Source organism: Penicillium canescens, assembly GCF_028828765.1.
Source record: "Penicillium canescens strain IBT 15451 chromosome Unknown utg000001l_segment0_segment0, whole genome shotgun sequence".
Lineage (NCBI taxonomy): Eukaryota > Fungi > Ascomycota > Eurotiomycetes > Eurotiales > Aspergillaceae > Penicillium > Penicillium canescens.
The window spans coordinates 1,468,575-1,484,961 of NW_026703963.1; the positions used below are offsets into that span (position 1 = coordinate 1,468,575).

Below are 16,387 nucleotides of genomic sequence, written 5' to 3' on the forward strand. Positions count from 1 at the left end.
GTTCCGGAGGTTTTCCGATTGCAAATTAGTTTCTTTATCGAATCCTACATAGGATCTCTACATGACCTGAGATTTCCTGTTTAACATAAGAATGAGTTCCGCTCGCAAAAAAATCCAATTGCTTTCGTGTTCGAAACACCTCTATACATTTTATCACTTCCGCCAAGATGTCAGACATTGACATTGAACATGCGCTCGAGGAACTTTCCCTAAACGAAAAAGTCTCCCTTCTATCAGGTGTGTGATTTTCACTTCTAGAGCATTGCACCGCTAACCTCAAGAGCAGGGGTCGATGGCTGGCACACAGCAGCAATCCCACGACTGGGGATCCCTCAAATTCGAATGTCAGATGGACCAAACGGTGTCCGAGGGACTCGGTTTTTTAATGGTGTTCCAGCGGCCTGTATTCCTTGTGCCACCGCACTAGGTGCTTCATTTGACACAGACCTTATATTTTCTCTTGGAAAGCTTCTCGGTGCCGAATGCAAGGCGAAGGGGGCACATGTCCTTTTGGGTCCCACTATAAATATCCAACGAGGGCCACTAGGGGGACGTGGTTTTGAGTCTTTCTCGGAGGATCCTGTCCTTTCTGGCTCCTTGGCGGCCAGTTACTGCTTGGGGGTCCAGACTGAGAATATCATTCCGACACCAAAGCACCTCGTCTGCAATGACCAGGAGCATGAACGAGTTGCTGTTAGCGCGCTTGTGACGGAGCGAGCATTGAGGGAGATCTATCTACTCCCTTTCCAACTAGCGATTATCGGTGCCAATCCTGGTGCTTTGATGACTTCATACAACAAGGTTAACGGATGCCATGCGAGTGAAAGCCCGGATTTGCTGCAAAATGTTGTTCGAAAGGAGTGGAACTATAAAGGTCTCATCATGAGCGATTGGTGTGTCACCGTCCGGACCTTATATTGCTTTCAACGCTGACCAAAACAGGTTTGGAACCTACAGCGTGTCTGAAGCCGTCAATGCCGGACTGGATCTTGAGATGCCTGGCCCAACTCGATTCCGGGGACCGGGTTTAGTCCATGCTATCACATCAAATAAAGTGTCCGAAAGGACTATCAATGACCGGGTCCGCTCGATGCTGGAGATGATAAAGCTAACGGCTAGCTCAAGAATTCCTGAGAACGCACTCGAAGTCCAACGTAATTTGCCTGAAGACCAGGCACTGCTTCGCCGAGCAGCTTCCGAATCCATTGTCTTGCTCAAGAACGATGGTCACATCCTTCCTCTTGACCCAGCTAAAAAGACTCTTGTGATCGGACCCAATGCCGATATTGCGGCATACTGTGGTGGAGGCTCTGCTGCTTTGCCAGGGTACTATACAGTCACTCCCTTGGAAGGAATATCTAGCAGCTGCACCGGAGGTGTTACTTTCACACAGGGAGTCTACGGTCACAAGGAATTGCCCCTCCTTGGCTCTCAGTTGAAGACCGAAGACGGTCGCACCGGGTATACATTCAGCGTGTTTACTGATCCCTCCACCAAAAAGGATAGAAATCCGGTCGACAAGTTACACATGACCAGTAGCTCTGCGTTTTTGATGGATTACAAGCACCCAGAGATCCACTCGGATCTTTATTACATTACAATGGAAGGTATCTTCGAACCGTCTGAAAGTGGAGTGTATGACTTCGGTCTTACGGTCGCCGGCACCGGAGAGCTCTTTATCGACGGAGAGTTGGTAGTTGACAACAAGACCACCCAGCGCCAGGGAACGTCATTCTTCGGTATTGGCACTCCAGAGGAGCGCGGCTCCAAATATCTTGAAGCAAACCATCAATACAAGATTCTTGTCGACTATGGTACTGCCCCAACTTCTAATCTGAAATTGCACGGAGTCGTTTCGTTTGGGCCTGGAGGAGTGAGAGTTGGAGGATGTCGACGCATTGATGCAGAGCGTTCTATCCAAGAGGCTGTTAGTCTGGCAAAGACGGCTGAGCAGGTCATAGTCTTTGTTGGACTGAGCGGGGAATGGGAAAGCGAAGGGTTCGACCGTCCACACATGGGACTTCCACCACGGTCCGATGAGCTGGTCGAAAAGGTCCTCGCTGTCCAGCCAAATGCTGTGGTAGTTGTGCAAAGCGGTACGCCTGTAAGCATGCCCTGGGCCCGGAATACCAAGGCACTACTTCATGCTTGGTATGGCGGAAATGAAACAGGCAATGGGATTGCGGACATTATCTTTGGAGATGTGAACCCGGTCAGTAATTAAAGCCTTGGGTCTTAAGTTCCTACTTACTGACTTCATCTTGCAGTCTGGAAAGTTACCTCTTACCTTCCCAGAGTTTATCGAACAGAACCCAACCTACTTGTCCTACCGCTCAGAGAGAGGACGAGTATTGTACGGCGAAGATATCTACGTCGGTTATCGGTATCACGAGAAGACCAAAGTTAAGCCCCTATTCCCCTTCGGGTACGGTCTTTCGTACACGAATTTCCGTCTGTCGGATATTTCTATCTCGCAACCTCTGGAAAGCCTGAACAAGATCAAGGAGGAAGTGCTGGAAGTTTCCGTTTCGGTAGAAAATACTGGACCATGCGGTGGCGCAGAAACTGCCCAGGTCTATATCTCACCTCCGTCGAACAGCAGCGTTGCACGCCCAATCAGAGAGCTCAAGGGGTTCAAGAAGATTAGACTGGAAAATGGGGAGAAACAAGAGATCTTAATCTCAATCCCACTTGCTCTTGCCACGAGTTTCTGGGATGAGAGTCACTCTGCATGGCTTAGCGAAGCTGGAAAGTATACAGTAATTGTGGTTGGCACTGGCGATCTGAACTCACTCTCGGGGACCTTCAATGTTACCCGTACAAGGAAGTGGAACGGTTTGTTTGGGCCTGGTGCGCACACTCCATCTCTGCATGTCAACGGTAATGGAAATTAGAATGATGGGAATAGATAAAGTAGATAGGAATTGGAAATTGTTCAATAAGTCACATTACTATGGATTTATGAATTGATCACTCGAATATGTTTATTGAAAGCCACATAAGTTGTTCATATCTAAACATTGAAACAGTTAAACATCAAATCCAACCTAAATAGTCTTAACTCCAGCATTTTGTAACAATAGCTTAAGCTCAGCCGTCAACTCAGGGCTAAGCAAAGCAAAAGGCTTACGCAAACCACCAGTAGGCTGCCCAATCAACTCACAACCAGTCTTAACAGCAGCAGCATAGTTGTGCGACTCCAAGAACTTGCAAATAGGCCAAGCCTTGGCCCAAATCTCGCGTCCACGCTTGAGATCCCCCTTAACAGAAACAGCATCCCAAAGCTCAACCGCTAACTCAGGGATAATGTTCGCAGCACCCCACACACCACCAGGCGCACCAGCAGCAAGCCCATAGAATGTCAATGTGTCCCAACCATTGAACGCAGTAATCTGATCTGAAAGACCAAATATAAGCTCCGTAAGCGCAGGCGCATTGCCGGAGGTATCCTTCAGATACTTCACGCCAACCTTAGAAAGCCCCGCAATCTCAGCAGGCGAAAGCGTCAAGCCACTGGCGGAGGGAATATTATAGAAGACAATTGGCAGCCCGGAGGAAGTGTAGATCTCATTGAGCATCTCGTGCAACTGCTCCAGGTTGACGGGGTCATAGAAGGGAGGGACGACCATTGTAGCAGCGGCGCCGGCTTTGGCGGCGTGTACGGAGAGCTCGACGGCTTCATCGGTCGAGGTGCTACCAGTGCCGGCAATGACAGGAACGCGGCCTGCGGCGAACTTTACGCACAGCTCTGTTAACTGCTTGCGCTCGGCTAGGCTTAGGGTTGTGAATTCGCCTGTGCTGCCCCCTGGTACGAGGCCGTGGCAACCTGCTTTGATCAGGTGCTCGATGTGTGATTGGAGGCGGACTTCGTCGATTTTGGTACGATCGTCTGTGAAGGGGGTGATAAGGGCTACCATGATGCCGCCGAGGGATGCCATTTTGGAAGTTGTGTAGAGGGGGTGTTTAGGAATGGAGTAGGTTATTTGTCTGGAGGTGGGAGGGGTATTTTGACAGAGGAATCTAGATGAAGATGTAGTGAGCTAGATATAGTTGGGATGTTGGAATCTCTTTCCATCTACGTTGGTTGTATACTCGGAGAGTAGGGTTTGGGCGGTCGGAATCACTTGCCTTTGGGGTCAACCCACCATTATCAATTTCACCCCACCTTCCTGTTCGTGCTGACAATGTAATCTTCTTCAAGCCTTGCCCTGATTGAACACCATGCGCTATATTTTCTACTCTGAGTTCAATAATTTGGGGTCAAATCCATACAACACGGGATCGACGCGACCAAATGGTCCTAAAGCGGCGGCCCCACAGCCCCACAGCCCCACAGTAGATATCTTCCTAGGTTAGTAGCTCTTTGTTTGATGGCTTTCCTTATAGGGCATTGTAAGTCACCTGTCATCACATGACCATTGCTAGCATCCATCAGTCTGTATGCAATGGCAGGAAAACAATTGCTATCCATAGCTTACTGCCTGTTACCGTGAAGAGCCAATCACTGCGCCTTGAGATATACTGAGCCTTTGTTTACTCAAGACAACAAAATTAGATAAATTGAACTGTGATCTTAATACATGATATAGGACTAGAAGTCCTTCCGTTGGCCAGGTAGCGCATCTGTCAATAGAGAGAATATCGCTTTCCATCCCATGTAGAGTTTCATATATGACATCTCGGCAATGTTCTCGTTCATTGCAACCTTGGAAGCTCCCTTCGATTTGGCAACAACAATGTGAAACTGTCAAGCATTCATTATAGCCTTTCCAACCTTGTCATTACTACCATCTTGGTTAACTAAGTCAGTGTATAAAAATGCCTTTATAAGGAAACACTTGCCTAGTTGGTCGGAGATCTGTCGGAAGGACATGCCAGAACGGGTATAGCCTGAACCAAATGATCTTATATCAAACACTTCGCGCCTTGAGATCAGTTTTCTGAGTAAAAATGGATCTCTTTGTCGATATTACCACTCCCAATGGGCGCAGCTACAAGCAGCCCACTGGACTCTTCATTAACAACCAAATTGTACCTGCAACGGGAGGACAAACCATCACCTCTCTTGATCCCGCGTATGTCATACCATGCAGCAACGATAACCCCTTACTAATCGACTCGCCAGCACCGACAAGCCTATTGCTACTGTGCAAGCTGCCAGTGCCGCAGATGTTAACCGCGCCGTGGAAGCAGCCAAAGCGGCCCTAGTTCACCCCTCATGGAAACAGCTCCCCGCTACAGAACGGGGTCAGCTCATGGGCCGATTGGCCGATCTTATGGAGGAAAACCGTGAATTGTTGGCTTCTATTGATGCATGGGATAATGGTATGCATTATATGGAATAACAGCCTGGTAATTTGCTAACTCCCACACAGGAAAGCCATACCACGTCGCTGTTGATGAAGACCTCACAGAGGCAATTACCACAATCCGCTACTACAGCGGCTGGGCCGATAAGACTTTTGGTCAAACCATCAACACAACTCCACAAAAGTTCGCCTACACAATCCGCCAGCCCATCGGGGTTGTCGGCCAGATCATCCCCTGGAACTACCCCTTGTCGATGGCAACCTGGAAGCTAGGCCCTGCTTTGGCTTGCGGAAACACAGTTGTTCTTAAACCTGCCGAGCAAACCCCCCTAAGCGCTCTGATTCTCGGTACCTTAATCAAGGAGGCTGGGTTCCCTCCAGGTGTGGTAAACATCGTCAACGGATACGGCCGCGAAGCCGGCGCATCATTGGCATCGCACCCACTGGTCGACAAGGTTGCATTCACGGGATCAACTGGGACTGCTCGGGAAATTATGAAGATGGCTGCTGGCACTCTTAAGAACATCACCCTCGAGACTGGCGGCAAGTCCCCTCTGCTCGTTTTCCCCGACGCAGACATGGATCAAGCAGTCAAGTGGTCGCACGCCGGTATCATGTCCAACAAGGGTGAGATTTGCACAGCCACATCGCGCATCTTCGTTCATCGTGATATCCTCGATACCTTCACTGCTGCCTACAAAGCCGCAGTTGAAAGCGTCAAGATCGGTGACCAGTGGGACGAGTCCGTCTTCCAAGGTCCCCAAGTCACACGTGCTCAGTATGACCGCATTCTGTCCTACTTCGAAATTGCCAAGAGCGAGGGCGCCACAATTCTCACCGGTGGTGCCTCCTATAAACCTATGGATGCAAAGAATGCGAATGGATACTTCGTCCAGCCCACCGTTATCGTCAATGCCACTGATTCGATGCGCATCGCCCAAGAAGAAGTCTTCGGCCCTGTTGTGGTCATCTTCCCCTTCGATGACGAGGAAGAAGCTATTCGCCGCGCTAACGATACCACTTATGGCCTCGGCGCATCTGTCTTCACCCGCGATCTGGAGCGAGCTCACCGCGTCGCTGCAGAGATTGAGTCTGGCATGGTGTGGATTAACAGTAGCCAGGACTGTGACCCGCGTATCCCATTTGGTGGTGTGAAGCAAAGTGGTATTGGACGGGAGTTGGGCGAGGCTGGTCTTGAAGCTTATAGCCAGGTCAAGGCTGTTCATGTGAACATGGGTACGAAATTATAAAACTGATGTGATTTATTATGTGGATAGCACGATAGAACGAGGCCATGTACCGGTGTTAATACCTGAGAACATACTGACCTGTGGATCTTAATTGAAAGACTGCGCTCTTTGGTAGCTGGTTTACCTTTGGCTTCACTGGCATGTTCTGGCTGCACATGAACGAAGGTCTCTGGTTTTCCTCACCTAAGAAGATTGCTTTGACCCTTCTGAACACTTTGGCAATTACTATTTGTATTATCCTGGTAAGAGCATTCCCTAAATTATTGAACTATACTGATCAGTTACTTCTAGTGTGCTCTTGGTTTTTATGCTTCTGGAATGTCTATTCATAATGACCCCAAAGGCACTAGCTTCTCGTGTACGAGTAGTAACACTTGAGTGCCGCCATTTTAGCCGCCAGATACAATTACCATTAGTTTATGAAGCTCGGAAATATTATTGACTGTTCCAACTTTTTCACTCATCAATGTGCTTGTACTTTGTACTGTCCACTCGTCACAATGCGAAACCTCTTAAATCTACCACAAGTAGTTCCCGGCAGATAAAATAACAGTATAGAACTCGAAGGAAGTAAAGCTAGCAAAAGAAATTGGATCTCCCGGCTTTTTCGGTCTTCGTGATGACGTACGCAATAGCTAATGAACAGACACAAGACACAGATCAGGTACACATAAACTAATACCGGTAAAAGTTGCGATTTCAAATATGAAAGGTACTTAGATGCTCAAAATATCCAAGTTCCCCTGTATCATCTGGGCGATGCCCCCACACTAACCCAAACAGGCAACTTCAACAGTCGGGTCGTAACTGGATGAGGGGAAACGTGCTACATTGTCCCGAAAGCAACGTTGCATTCCTGCCATCAGAGGGGTTTGGATACATATAAAAATGTGTCTATGGTTAGTATATCATGAAGAAAGATACATTTCCTATCGATTCATCAGCCCCAGGTCATGGCTTCCCAAGAACCCCAGATCAAGCTCATCGAGTTAACCGACGAAGAGCTTGCAACTCGAAATATCGGATCACACAACCTGCAGAAATGCCTGGAAGCCCTCCACCGCGACGGAATAGTCGTCCTCAAGAACGCAGTCAACCCATCCCATCTAGACAAGCTCAATGAGCGAATGGTCGACGAAGCAAAAACACTCTATGCACGCACAGAGACCCATAGAAATTTCGGCAAAGGAACAGGCAACATTCAACAAGAGCCCGTCTGCTCACCAGACTACATCTTCGAGGATATAATCGCAAACCCCTTCGCAACATCCGTAATCGAAAGCATGATCGGCCCACACCCAACAATGCGCTTTTACAGTGCCAACACGGCATTCAAAGCAACAGAGAGACAGCCAGTACATATCGATATTGACTTTGACATGCCACGCATGCCGTTCGCCTACTGTGTCAATGTCAATCTCGTCGAGACCTCGCCTGAGAATGGAGCGACGGAGGTGTGGCTGGGTAGTCATACTGACACAGATCAATCTGTGCTGGATCAAACCACTGAGAATAAGCAGATCAAGGCCGATGTTTTAGAGGAGCGGAGGCGGATCAGTCCTGGTATTCAGCCTAGGTTGCCGAAGGGTTCATTGATGATTCGGGATTTCAGGTTGTGGCATGCTGGGATGCCGAATCGGACTGATGATCCGAGAGTTATGCTTGTTTCTATTCAGTTTGCGAGCTGGTATCGGAGTGAGCTTAAGTTTGTGTTGCCGCGGAGTTTGGAGGGGAAGGTTGATTGGGGGCGTGTGGTGCCTGCCGTGCAGTGGGTTGATGATGATTACGATTATTTGCAGGGGGCGCATGATCATGACTTTTCTTTATTGCCATAGTATTTATCGAAATATACATGTGTCGGATCTCTACTCAAAATTGCTACTTGCTACAAATGCCTGTGGTTAGTTGGCTCTTTCCACATTGGTTGAATGCTCGCGAGCGGTCCTCTCTTCTTCAGTCCTCCTACCAGTGAGCCGCGAATCATTGTACTACTCGGCGGGTTCGCCAAGGACCCTCCCTGCCTCTCGTTGAACTCGCGTCTTTGCTAAATTTCATGGGTGGAATTCTTGGCGCCCCGTGTTCCCGATTAGGAAAGTGGTGCCATGCGGGACCTCGGAATCTTCATCTGATTAGATCTGATTATCAGTCCCAAACTCTTAAATCAACCTTGCATCCTTGCATCCTTGCATCCTTGCATCCTTGCATCCTTGCATCCTCGCATCTCTTTACTCCCTCAACTTCTAAACGCAGATTATATACCCCCTGGTCATGGCCGAGGATAGACACCTAGCTATTGCACACCCACAATGGGCCGACGTACATCTTGGCTTCCAGCCCCTACATTTTACTTCCTATCACTAACTATACCCCGAAGTTCCCAAACAACCTCCCACCAGATACCCGTCGGGTTCCCGTGAGGCGTCTCGGCTAAATAAGTTCGTCTGAGCAAAGGGAACTGGAAATATGATATATAAAGTGAATGTCCAAATGAATTTATATAGTAGAATCGAAGAAAAGAAGTGAAGAGAAAGTATAAAAGTAAATAAGGGTCAACCCAGAAGAAGATCTGCCAAGCCGCCATTCGAAAAGCCATCCCCGATTTTAGACTGAACGCTTATACGCTTATGTGTCATCCCCATTAAACGCACTGGTGGTAGTAAGGGTTCTGCTCGACGCAGGTGAAGCCGCTCTCGCAGGTAGTGGCGCCAGCGTAGTTGATGCCACCGCACTGGTAGTATTGCTTGACGACACCTCCGCTGGTAGAGGAACAAGCGGAAGAGACGGCGCTGGAGGTGGTCTGGGCGGCGGAGGTAACGCTGACAAGAGTGGTAGGGGCGGAGGTGGGTACGGGAACGTCAACGGGGATGGAAGTCATCGTGGTGGGAGCGGGAGCGGTGGTAGGGGGAGCGGAGGCGGACTCGACGGGGGTAGCAGAGCTGGAGATGACCTCGTTCTGGCTGTTGGGGGTGCTGGTGACCTCGATGGCAGCGGCGGTAGTGGTGGAGGTCTGGGCGGCGGTCTTGGTGGAGGAGGTGGAGGTGGAGGAGGAAGAAGAAGAAGAAGAAGAAGAAGAAGAAGCAGAAGCGGTAGAACCAGAGTCGGAGGATACGAAGTACTTCTCGAGGATGGGCAGGTAGGTCGAGTAAGCAGGGCCGTCAGAGGGCTCCAAGCTGTACATGTAGCTGTGCCACCAGGGACCAGCAGACCACCACTCGGCGCCCATCCAGACGTCGCTGTTCTCAGACATGTAGGAGAGCATTCCCTCGACAGCGGCCTCGCAGTCCTTGTTCACGCCACCGGCGAACTCGCCGATGAAGCCCTTCTTCTTGTTGGTCTGCAGCCACTCGGTGGCAGCCTGAATGCGCTCTTTTCCGATAGTGCTGCTGACGCAGGTCTCGGATGTACCGGAGCTGTCGGAGTCAAGGTACTGGTGCATCTCGTAAACGATCTTGTCTTGAGGGTCGGTGAGGCCGCTCAGGTTGTCGTTGTTGTTGGTCCACGACCAGGCGCCAGTCCAGGCGTTACCCTCGACGAAGATGTACTGGGTGGTGGCACCGGCAGCACGGATACCGTTGATGGCAGCCTGGTTCAGGTTCAGAACGAGGGTCTGGTCCATGTCGTGGTACTCGTTGTCTATACGAGAAGATCGTTAGTATATTCACCCAATCTGTAAAGAGTTATTGTTCTTACTGGTGTCGAAGATGACCTTCTCGTTGTCAGCAAACTCGGTAGCAACGGTCTTCCAGAAAGCCTTGAAGTTGTCGGTAGATGAAATGACACTGCCAGAGCTGGAAATTGAATGTCAGTATAACGTTATGGCATCTTTCAAGTCTGATACAACTCACTATCTTCCGTAGTTGTGGGGGTCAAGGACCGCATAGGCACCGCTGTCAGTGATGAACTTGACAGTCTATAGATCGTAGTTGTTAGGATTTCCCTTTGTCTCTTTGGCCAAACGGACCCGTCAAACGTGTACAACTTACAGTCTTCAAGGCGGCCAGGTAAGTCGAATCGGGAGTGCTGGTCATGCTGGAGGGGATAAGACGCTCCATCAAGAAAGGGACACGGAAGATGTTCATGCCGGCATCTCTCAGGATCTTGATCTGAGAGGTCTCGGGCCAGGTGTAGTCTGAGCCAAGGGTACCGGGGAGGTTACCCTGGCCGAACTCAGCACCAGACTCGCTCACGCCGACCCAGGTGAAGCCGGAGCTGCGCTTCTTGATACTTTGCTTTGCAGGAACAACATCCCGTGCACGGGGGTAGGCAGCGGCCAGGCTTGCGGCGCTGGCAGCCAGAACAAGGTTGGTGAACTTCATTTTGAATGTATAAGGGAATGACTGTCGAGTTTGACGAAAATGAATGTAAAATTGCGAAATAAAGAATGAATGTCAAGAAACCAGTCTTGAGGAACTTGGATGAACAGCAGACAAGAACCCGGAGGCCGTCTATTATATAGACCTGTGGTCCCATATGTGTGCTCGGCATTGTCAAACTGCGCTTACCGCAGACTAATAGGATCCCACGCATGAATGTGGGCTCACCGTTCGAGGCCTCCAATGCAGCCACTCAGATGGTCCTCGGCTTGGTGATGACCGGTATCCCGGTCGAGGCTAATCTTGAGCTCCATAGTGAATAACCCGAATAGAGGAAGGGTTTCTCCGCCGCCGGAGAAACAAGACGATGGTTCACATTGCCCAGGGGTCATAGGTCCCAGCACGAACGGCCAGAAGCGGTTTAGACTGGTGCATATGTCAATCTAGCTTAGGATAGACCCAGTATAACGGAAATTGGCATGCTGACTTGGCCGTTAATATGATGATGGGAACGGGTGTGGAGATGAGTGGCTGCAGTCAGTCAGGGTTAGTTTCCAGAATACTAATTTGCATCAGTCTCACCGTCAAAGAAAAGTAATCAAACCGATATTATTCTGATACATTCTAGAATCCGCTATACCGATTTGGGGTGACAGCCGAGATCGAGGCGCTGGGTAAATGAGCGATTGCTCAAGGTGAAACACGACGGGGCGGTTAGTATGGCCGTTGCGATCTCCGGCATAATTTGCCCAAAGAGACTCGGAGGTTCCTTTTCAAACAGGTAAGAGAGGCAAATTGAGATACATTAACATTAACGCATCAGCCTAGTGAGACTTGCTGGAAGAGATGATAAACAAGCACCTCCAGGGCTAGGCAGACAGGTCACCACCCACAGCAACCACACTTTGGGTGGATATTTATTTTCTTGTTTATTAAAGAAAAAGAAAGTTGTGTCTGTAGCAATTATTCCAGCATCCATCCATCAGTTTCAATGATTAGCCGTCCATAAAAGCTGTGAGCATGTGCAAAATAATTTGCCACGGTCGAATTCGAACACCGGTCGCGCCCTCGACACAGGCGACCTTCCTGTATCGTGTTGTGTATAACCTCGAAAAAGCTTTGGTAGGGAAAAAAAAATTGGTAGCTTCTCTTTGATTGAGCGTGTCATCCTTAGTGCAGGGGCCATGCTAATCTTCTCTGTATATTTTCATTTGACCAAATGCCCCGTAGGGCGAAAAGACTCTCTCTTAACGGGATTATATCCCCCTTTTCCTGGCAGTATTAGACCGCCTTGACGGAGTCAGACCGCCATACAGGCGTTTTGCTCTATCGTCATCGCACGTGATGACCCAGGTCACGGGCAATAGATATCACGTGTGTTTTTGTGTTATACAGAGGATTGGCTCACAGTTGAAAAGTGAAGGGGCAGGATATTGCCAAGTGCATTTCTGGTATCATATTGAGTCCTAAGTGCTACTGAATGATAAATTCAAATGAATTATCGCCTTGTCCGAGTGGTACAGCCTTAGCATCGTTGTCATACAGCGTCCTTTCAAAGTATCGCACTCGCCCGTCTAGTCGTGCCAGGAGGACAGTCTGCTTCTGTGTTCCATATATCCCAGACGTATAGTTTTTGTCCAGAGATCCGTTGGCTGGAGTGTCTGCAGCTTGCTCATGCTCGTTTGTGTCTCCGATGACGGGGATGAAGATGCTCTCACGCAGATGCTGAATATATGTATCGAGAGTTGCGCCCTGTGAAAGTCGTGGCAACGTATCAGTGCTGAGAACCTGTAGTAATTGTTCAATCAAAGCATCCTCGTCCTCTGTTTGATTTGACACATGGTCCTGAATTGCAGCCTCCATGAGTCTCTCTCCATCTAGAATCTTTGGCCAGGTCCTATCATCAACACTGGTATTGCTGAGCCCACGAGTCTGGTCCTTCTCTGTGGCAACCCATGTGATATGATCCATGTCGGACGAGCGGTTGGAGACGATAGCCAACGGCTCGTTAATGTGTCCACATACAAGGCTGAAGCCACCCACTTGCTTGGCTTCGGGGCTGGCGACGATGGCTCGAACAAATTCCCGAGTGGCTTCTTGCTTGTCTATCGGTCCGGTCAGCCAGCTGTTGACGATCAATCCACGGCTGTAGACTCCGATGGCTTCGCTAGCCTTGTCTTCACGGTAGTTGGTGAGTATAGCAATTTTGCCATACTTTGTGACGCCCATCCAGGTTCCATGTGTAGATCTGGCTAGGTCGCGTGAGCCGAGGACATGCGAGGAAGGCTCCGGCCACCAGTCTGGAGATGACGTAGGGCGATGCAGGAATTCCTAGATCGGTCAGCTTGGCTCGAGATTTCTAGCAAGGGATATTACATCTCTGTTATTTATCACGATCAATGAGTATGCAGGATGCGCCGTTGAGATTAATGCGATGCACATTGTTGCAGATGCGAGGAGAGAATGAGACTGGAGAGCGGGGAACGGGGGTTAGGACCACAACAGTTCGAGATGACCTTTGAGATTAAAGTATAGATATGAAAAAATTGTTGAACTTATAAATCATGGATAGGAGGACAAATGTAAATACCGCTCTAGAAGAAATGCCGAATATGTATGTGTGGTGCTAGGTCTATCCAGCTGACATGCAGTCGTCATAGTGTGATCCATTTGATGTGTTCCACCTGCATCTTCTTGCGCTTTTCACCTTTTCTCTTACCATCTTTCAGCGGCCGGCCGCTGTCTTTGTTGTTACCTGTTATCCTAGTCCCGGTTTTTATTGTGTCCTCTGTTCTCTGAGACAGTGGGGCTGAAACCGATAGTGCAGCTTCTCCATTAAAGCTGTGATTTCTCTCCTGGAGTTTCCCTCACATCAGTTCCTCATACATCGCCCACCATGTTCGGAATCTTCGCGGACTTGCTGTCGTGAGTGCCTATACCTCAAAAGTCCACATCAGAAAACATGGGTCCGACAGCAAGCTAACGCAGATCTATCGTCTAGCTCGGTCATCACGATCCTCTTCCCCGTCTTCGCTTCCTACAAAGCCCTCCGATCCTCAGACCCCTCACAACTCGCACCATGGCTGATGTACTGGGTGGTGCTCTCCGTCATTCTTCTAGCAGAATCCTGGACAGTATTTATCATCGGATGGTACATTCCCCACTTCAAGCCATCCCGAGATCGCAAGCTGATTATGGATAACCCCCAGGTTCCCATTCTATAGTTGGATTCGCCTATGTTTCCTGTCTTATCTCGTTCTCCCCCAGACGCAAGGGGCTCGCTTGCTATACCAGGATTACGTGGACCCCTTCTTGACACACCACGAGCGGGAGATCGAAGATATCATCGGCCGCACCCATGAGCGCGCCAAGGCCCTGGGACTCCAGTACTTCTACCAAGCGATCGATGTGATCCGAGAGAAGGTCCTCGGTCTTCCCCCGCAGCGTCCATCCACACCGCCCCAGCCAAATGCTGCTTCCTACGCGCAGTCCCTCTTGTCACGCTTCAACATCCCCACTGCCGGAGCTTCCACCAGCAATGACTGGTACTCAGTTCTCAGCTCCGCCGTGGGCTCGGTAACATCCGGCAAGACTCGCGAAGCGCGGGAAGAGGAGCTGTCCGCCAGCGGCAATCTGCTTCAGCGACAGATGTCTTCCATGTCTGGAGCAGAGAAGGCGCACTTCATTTCCTCGCAGCGCGAGCTGTTGGATCACCTGCGATCAACCCTGACCCGTGAGGAGCAGAGCATCAACCTGGATGTGCCCGAGACAGATGACCTTGCCTACGGCGTGCCGCTACGTAAGAACCGCAGCGACAACTCCTTCGAGGTGGTCGATAACGAGGACCTGGGTAGTCGCACGGCCCGAAAGACCAGCGGCGGATGGACATCGGGCTGGTTCGGCAACGAGCAGGACTCTGCTGGCTCCTCTGGTAGTGATTTCGCCGCGCGGGCTACCGACGAGATTTCTCGCTCGCGCGCAACGGGCTATGATCGATCCTGATGTGCCTCCTGGGGATGTTTCGCCCTTTCGAAGGGATAGAGTAGATCCCCGCAACCCAAAAATAGAACCTGACATTTTGCTTTTGCTGAGCTGGGAAATGGAGGACCTGTATGGCTTACCTTGCTATATCGATTATTGAATCGAATTTGATCTGAATCCGGATTCCATGTTGTCCTACACATCTTACTGGAGCTATAGCTCTTCTGTAGATGTTTTCAAGAATTCTCTAATGTATGGGACCCAACGAGAACTGCATGTTTCTGGTCTCTAATACCAACCGGTCGTCACATGATACTAGTTATCCTTGCCTCTGCCACGGAGGCCATGTGAAGAGGATGACATGTTCCAGGGGTATTTTTAAACGCAGAGAATAGGAACTAGGCTGTGACTGTTTCGATACTACTACCAAGAGCTACTTTTCCGTATGAGGAATAAGCATTGCTAGCTAATGACCCATTCATATGTCTTCAGGCCGTCTGTTTTGAAACTAACATTATATGACCAAGAGAATAGTGCCCCCGTGATATACTTCAGCTGTTTTTACCATGGTTCCATTCTTGACGGATTGACCTCAATGCGCCACTATATGAAGACTAGAGAGATACTGTACCACACAGATCGTCAGTGTCCACCGGATGATGCTGCCAGGATGAGCCTCATGATCTCATCGGAGAATAAGCACTAATTAAAGCAGTGAGTCACGTCCCTCGCAGCAACTTAAGAGGTCGAGATGTATGGATCACGTGCCGCCAAGACATGGTTGGGCGTGACGCTTAAAATGTGGCAGGCTCTGGCCATTCACTGCTCTGCTAACTGAGCATGAATACTCCCGTGGGATTAGAGTATAGAACAGTCTATAAAGATGTTATGGAAGTGAGGTTACGAAATGCTATTGAAAGCACATCCCACAATAGAAACCATATGGAGAAAAGTACCAATGTGAATGTATAAAGCAGTCTTAAGTATGTGTATTGAACAAAATAGTACAATAGAACCTTGAACGTTCGAGACTAGTATTGTTCTGCACATTCAGGTCCCCCCCTGGAGTCGTATTGTTCCGTCATTTCCTCGCGACTTGATCTCTTTGTATAGGCGATGTCATGGTGGCGGAAGTAGATACCCAGGATCCTCCCCTCGACTCTCTGAATTCAACAATACTTTTTAACTACAATACTACGGATTGATTCTCTCGAGAATCATAGATTAAGAACGTTACTTTGAGGTGAGTTGAGCCTGACTCGTTCGTAGACGCGATCTTACCCTTTCGTTTTCCTCCACAAACCCCGAATTTTTTTTTCCACCGAAACGACTTTTTCCCTTCACCCACCCATTTGAGAAAAATCAAATCATCAACTACCCGCCTTGTCGACCAAAACGCTGCTTCATTTGCTGCGTACCTGGTCTTCATTGCATCTGGGATCTTTCATCCCTATTTTTTTCACGATTTCATCCCTTTGACTGTGTGTGCAGACATTCCAGGTTTGGATGTGGCCTTGTCACGTTCCGCGCCTTG

At 49.3% G+C, this 16,387-nt stretch overlaps 7 protein-coding genes across 7 annotated transcripts; 4 read left to right on the forward strand and 3 right to left on the reverse strand.

The window, feature by feature from the left end:
* Window positions 1–167: 167 nt before the first annotated feature.
* On the forward strand, window positions 168–2,894 carry N7446_000560 (beta-glucosidase; the record flags this gene model as incomplete). The annotated part of the gene is made up of 4 exons (XM_058509327.1): window positions 168–237; window positions 287–893; window positions 943–2,212; window positions 2,268–2,894. 4 exons carry the CDS (start codon window positions 168–170, stop codon window positions 2,892–2,894), a joined length of 2,574 nt encoding a protein of 857 aa, XP_058378306.1.
* Window positions 2,895–3,047: 153 nt separating this feature from the next.
* On the reverse strand, window positions 3,048–3,938 carry N7446_000561 (dihydrodipicolinate synthase family protein; the record flags this gene model as incomplete). The annotated part of the gene is made up of 1 exon (XM_058509328.1): window positions 3,048–3,938. One exon carries the CDS (start codon window positions 3,936–3,938, stop codon window positions 3,048–3,050), a length of 891 nt encoding a protein of 296 aa, XP_058378307.1.
* A 1,012-nt stretch (window positions 3,939–4,950) lies between these two features.
* On the forward strand, window positions 4,951–6,559 carry N7446_000562 (aldehyde dehydrogenase ALDH; the record flags this gene model as incomplete). Its single annotated transcript, XM_058509329.1, has 3 exons — window positions 4,951–5,075; window positions 5,126–5,325; window positions 5,376–6,559. The coding sequence occupies 3 exons, from the start codon at window positions 4,951–4,953 to the stop codon at window positions 6,557–6,559; spliced, it is 1,509 nt and encodes a 502-aa protein (XP_058378308.1).
* A 953-nt stretch (window positions 6,560–7,512) lies between these two features.
* On the forward strand, window positions 7,513–8,394 carry N7446_000563 (phytanoyl-CoA dioxygenase family protein; the record flags this gene model as incomplete). The annotated part of the gene is made up of 1 exon (XM_058509330.1): window positions 7,513–8,394. The coding sequence occupies one exon, from the start codon at window positions 7,513–7,515 to the stop codon at window positions 8,392–8,394; it is 882 nt and encodes a 293-aa protein (XP_058378309.1).
* An 803-nt stretch (window positions 8,395–9,197) lies between these two features.
* On the reverse strand, window positions 9,198–10,875 carry egl3 (putative extracellular endoglucanase/cellulase; the record flags this gene model as incomplete). The annotated part of the gene is made up of 4 exons (XM_058509331.1): window positions 9,198–10,192; window positions 10,250–10,347; window positions 10,405–10,469; window positions 10,543–10,875. 4 exons carry the CDS (start codon window positions 10,873–10,875, stop codon window positions 9,198–9,200), a joined length of 1,491 nt encoding a protein of 496 aa, XP_058378310.1.
* A 1,470-nt stretch (window positions 10,876–12,345) lies between these two features.
* Window positions 12,346–13,314, reverse strand: N7446_000565 (NRDE family protein; the record flags this gene model as incomplete). Its single annotated transcript, XM_058509332.1, has 2 exons — window positions 12,346–13,203; window positions 13,249–13,314. The coding sequence occupies 2 exons, from the start codon at window positions 13,312–13,314 to the stop codon at window positions 12,346–12,348; spliced, it is 924 nt and encodes a 307-aa protein (XP_058378311.1).
* A 454-nt stretch (window positions 13,315–13,768) lies between these two features.
* N7446_000566 (HVA22/TB2/DP1 family protein) lies at window positions 13,769–14,874 on the forward strand (the record flags this gene model as incomplete). The annotated part of the gene is made up of 3 exons (XM_058509333.1): window positions 13,769–13,797; window positions 13,874–14,023; window positions 14,082–14,874. The coding sequence occupies 3 exons, from the start codon at window positions 13,769–13,771 to the stop codon at window positions 14,872–14,874; spliced, it is 972 nt and encodes a 323-aa protein (XP_058378312.1).
* Between the last annotated feature and the right edge of the window lie 1,513 nt (window positions 14,875–16,387).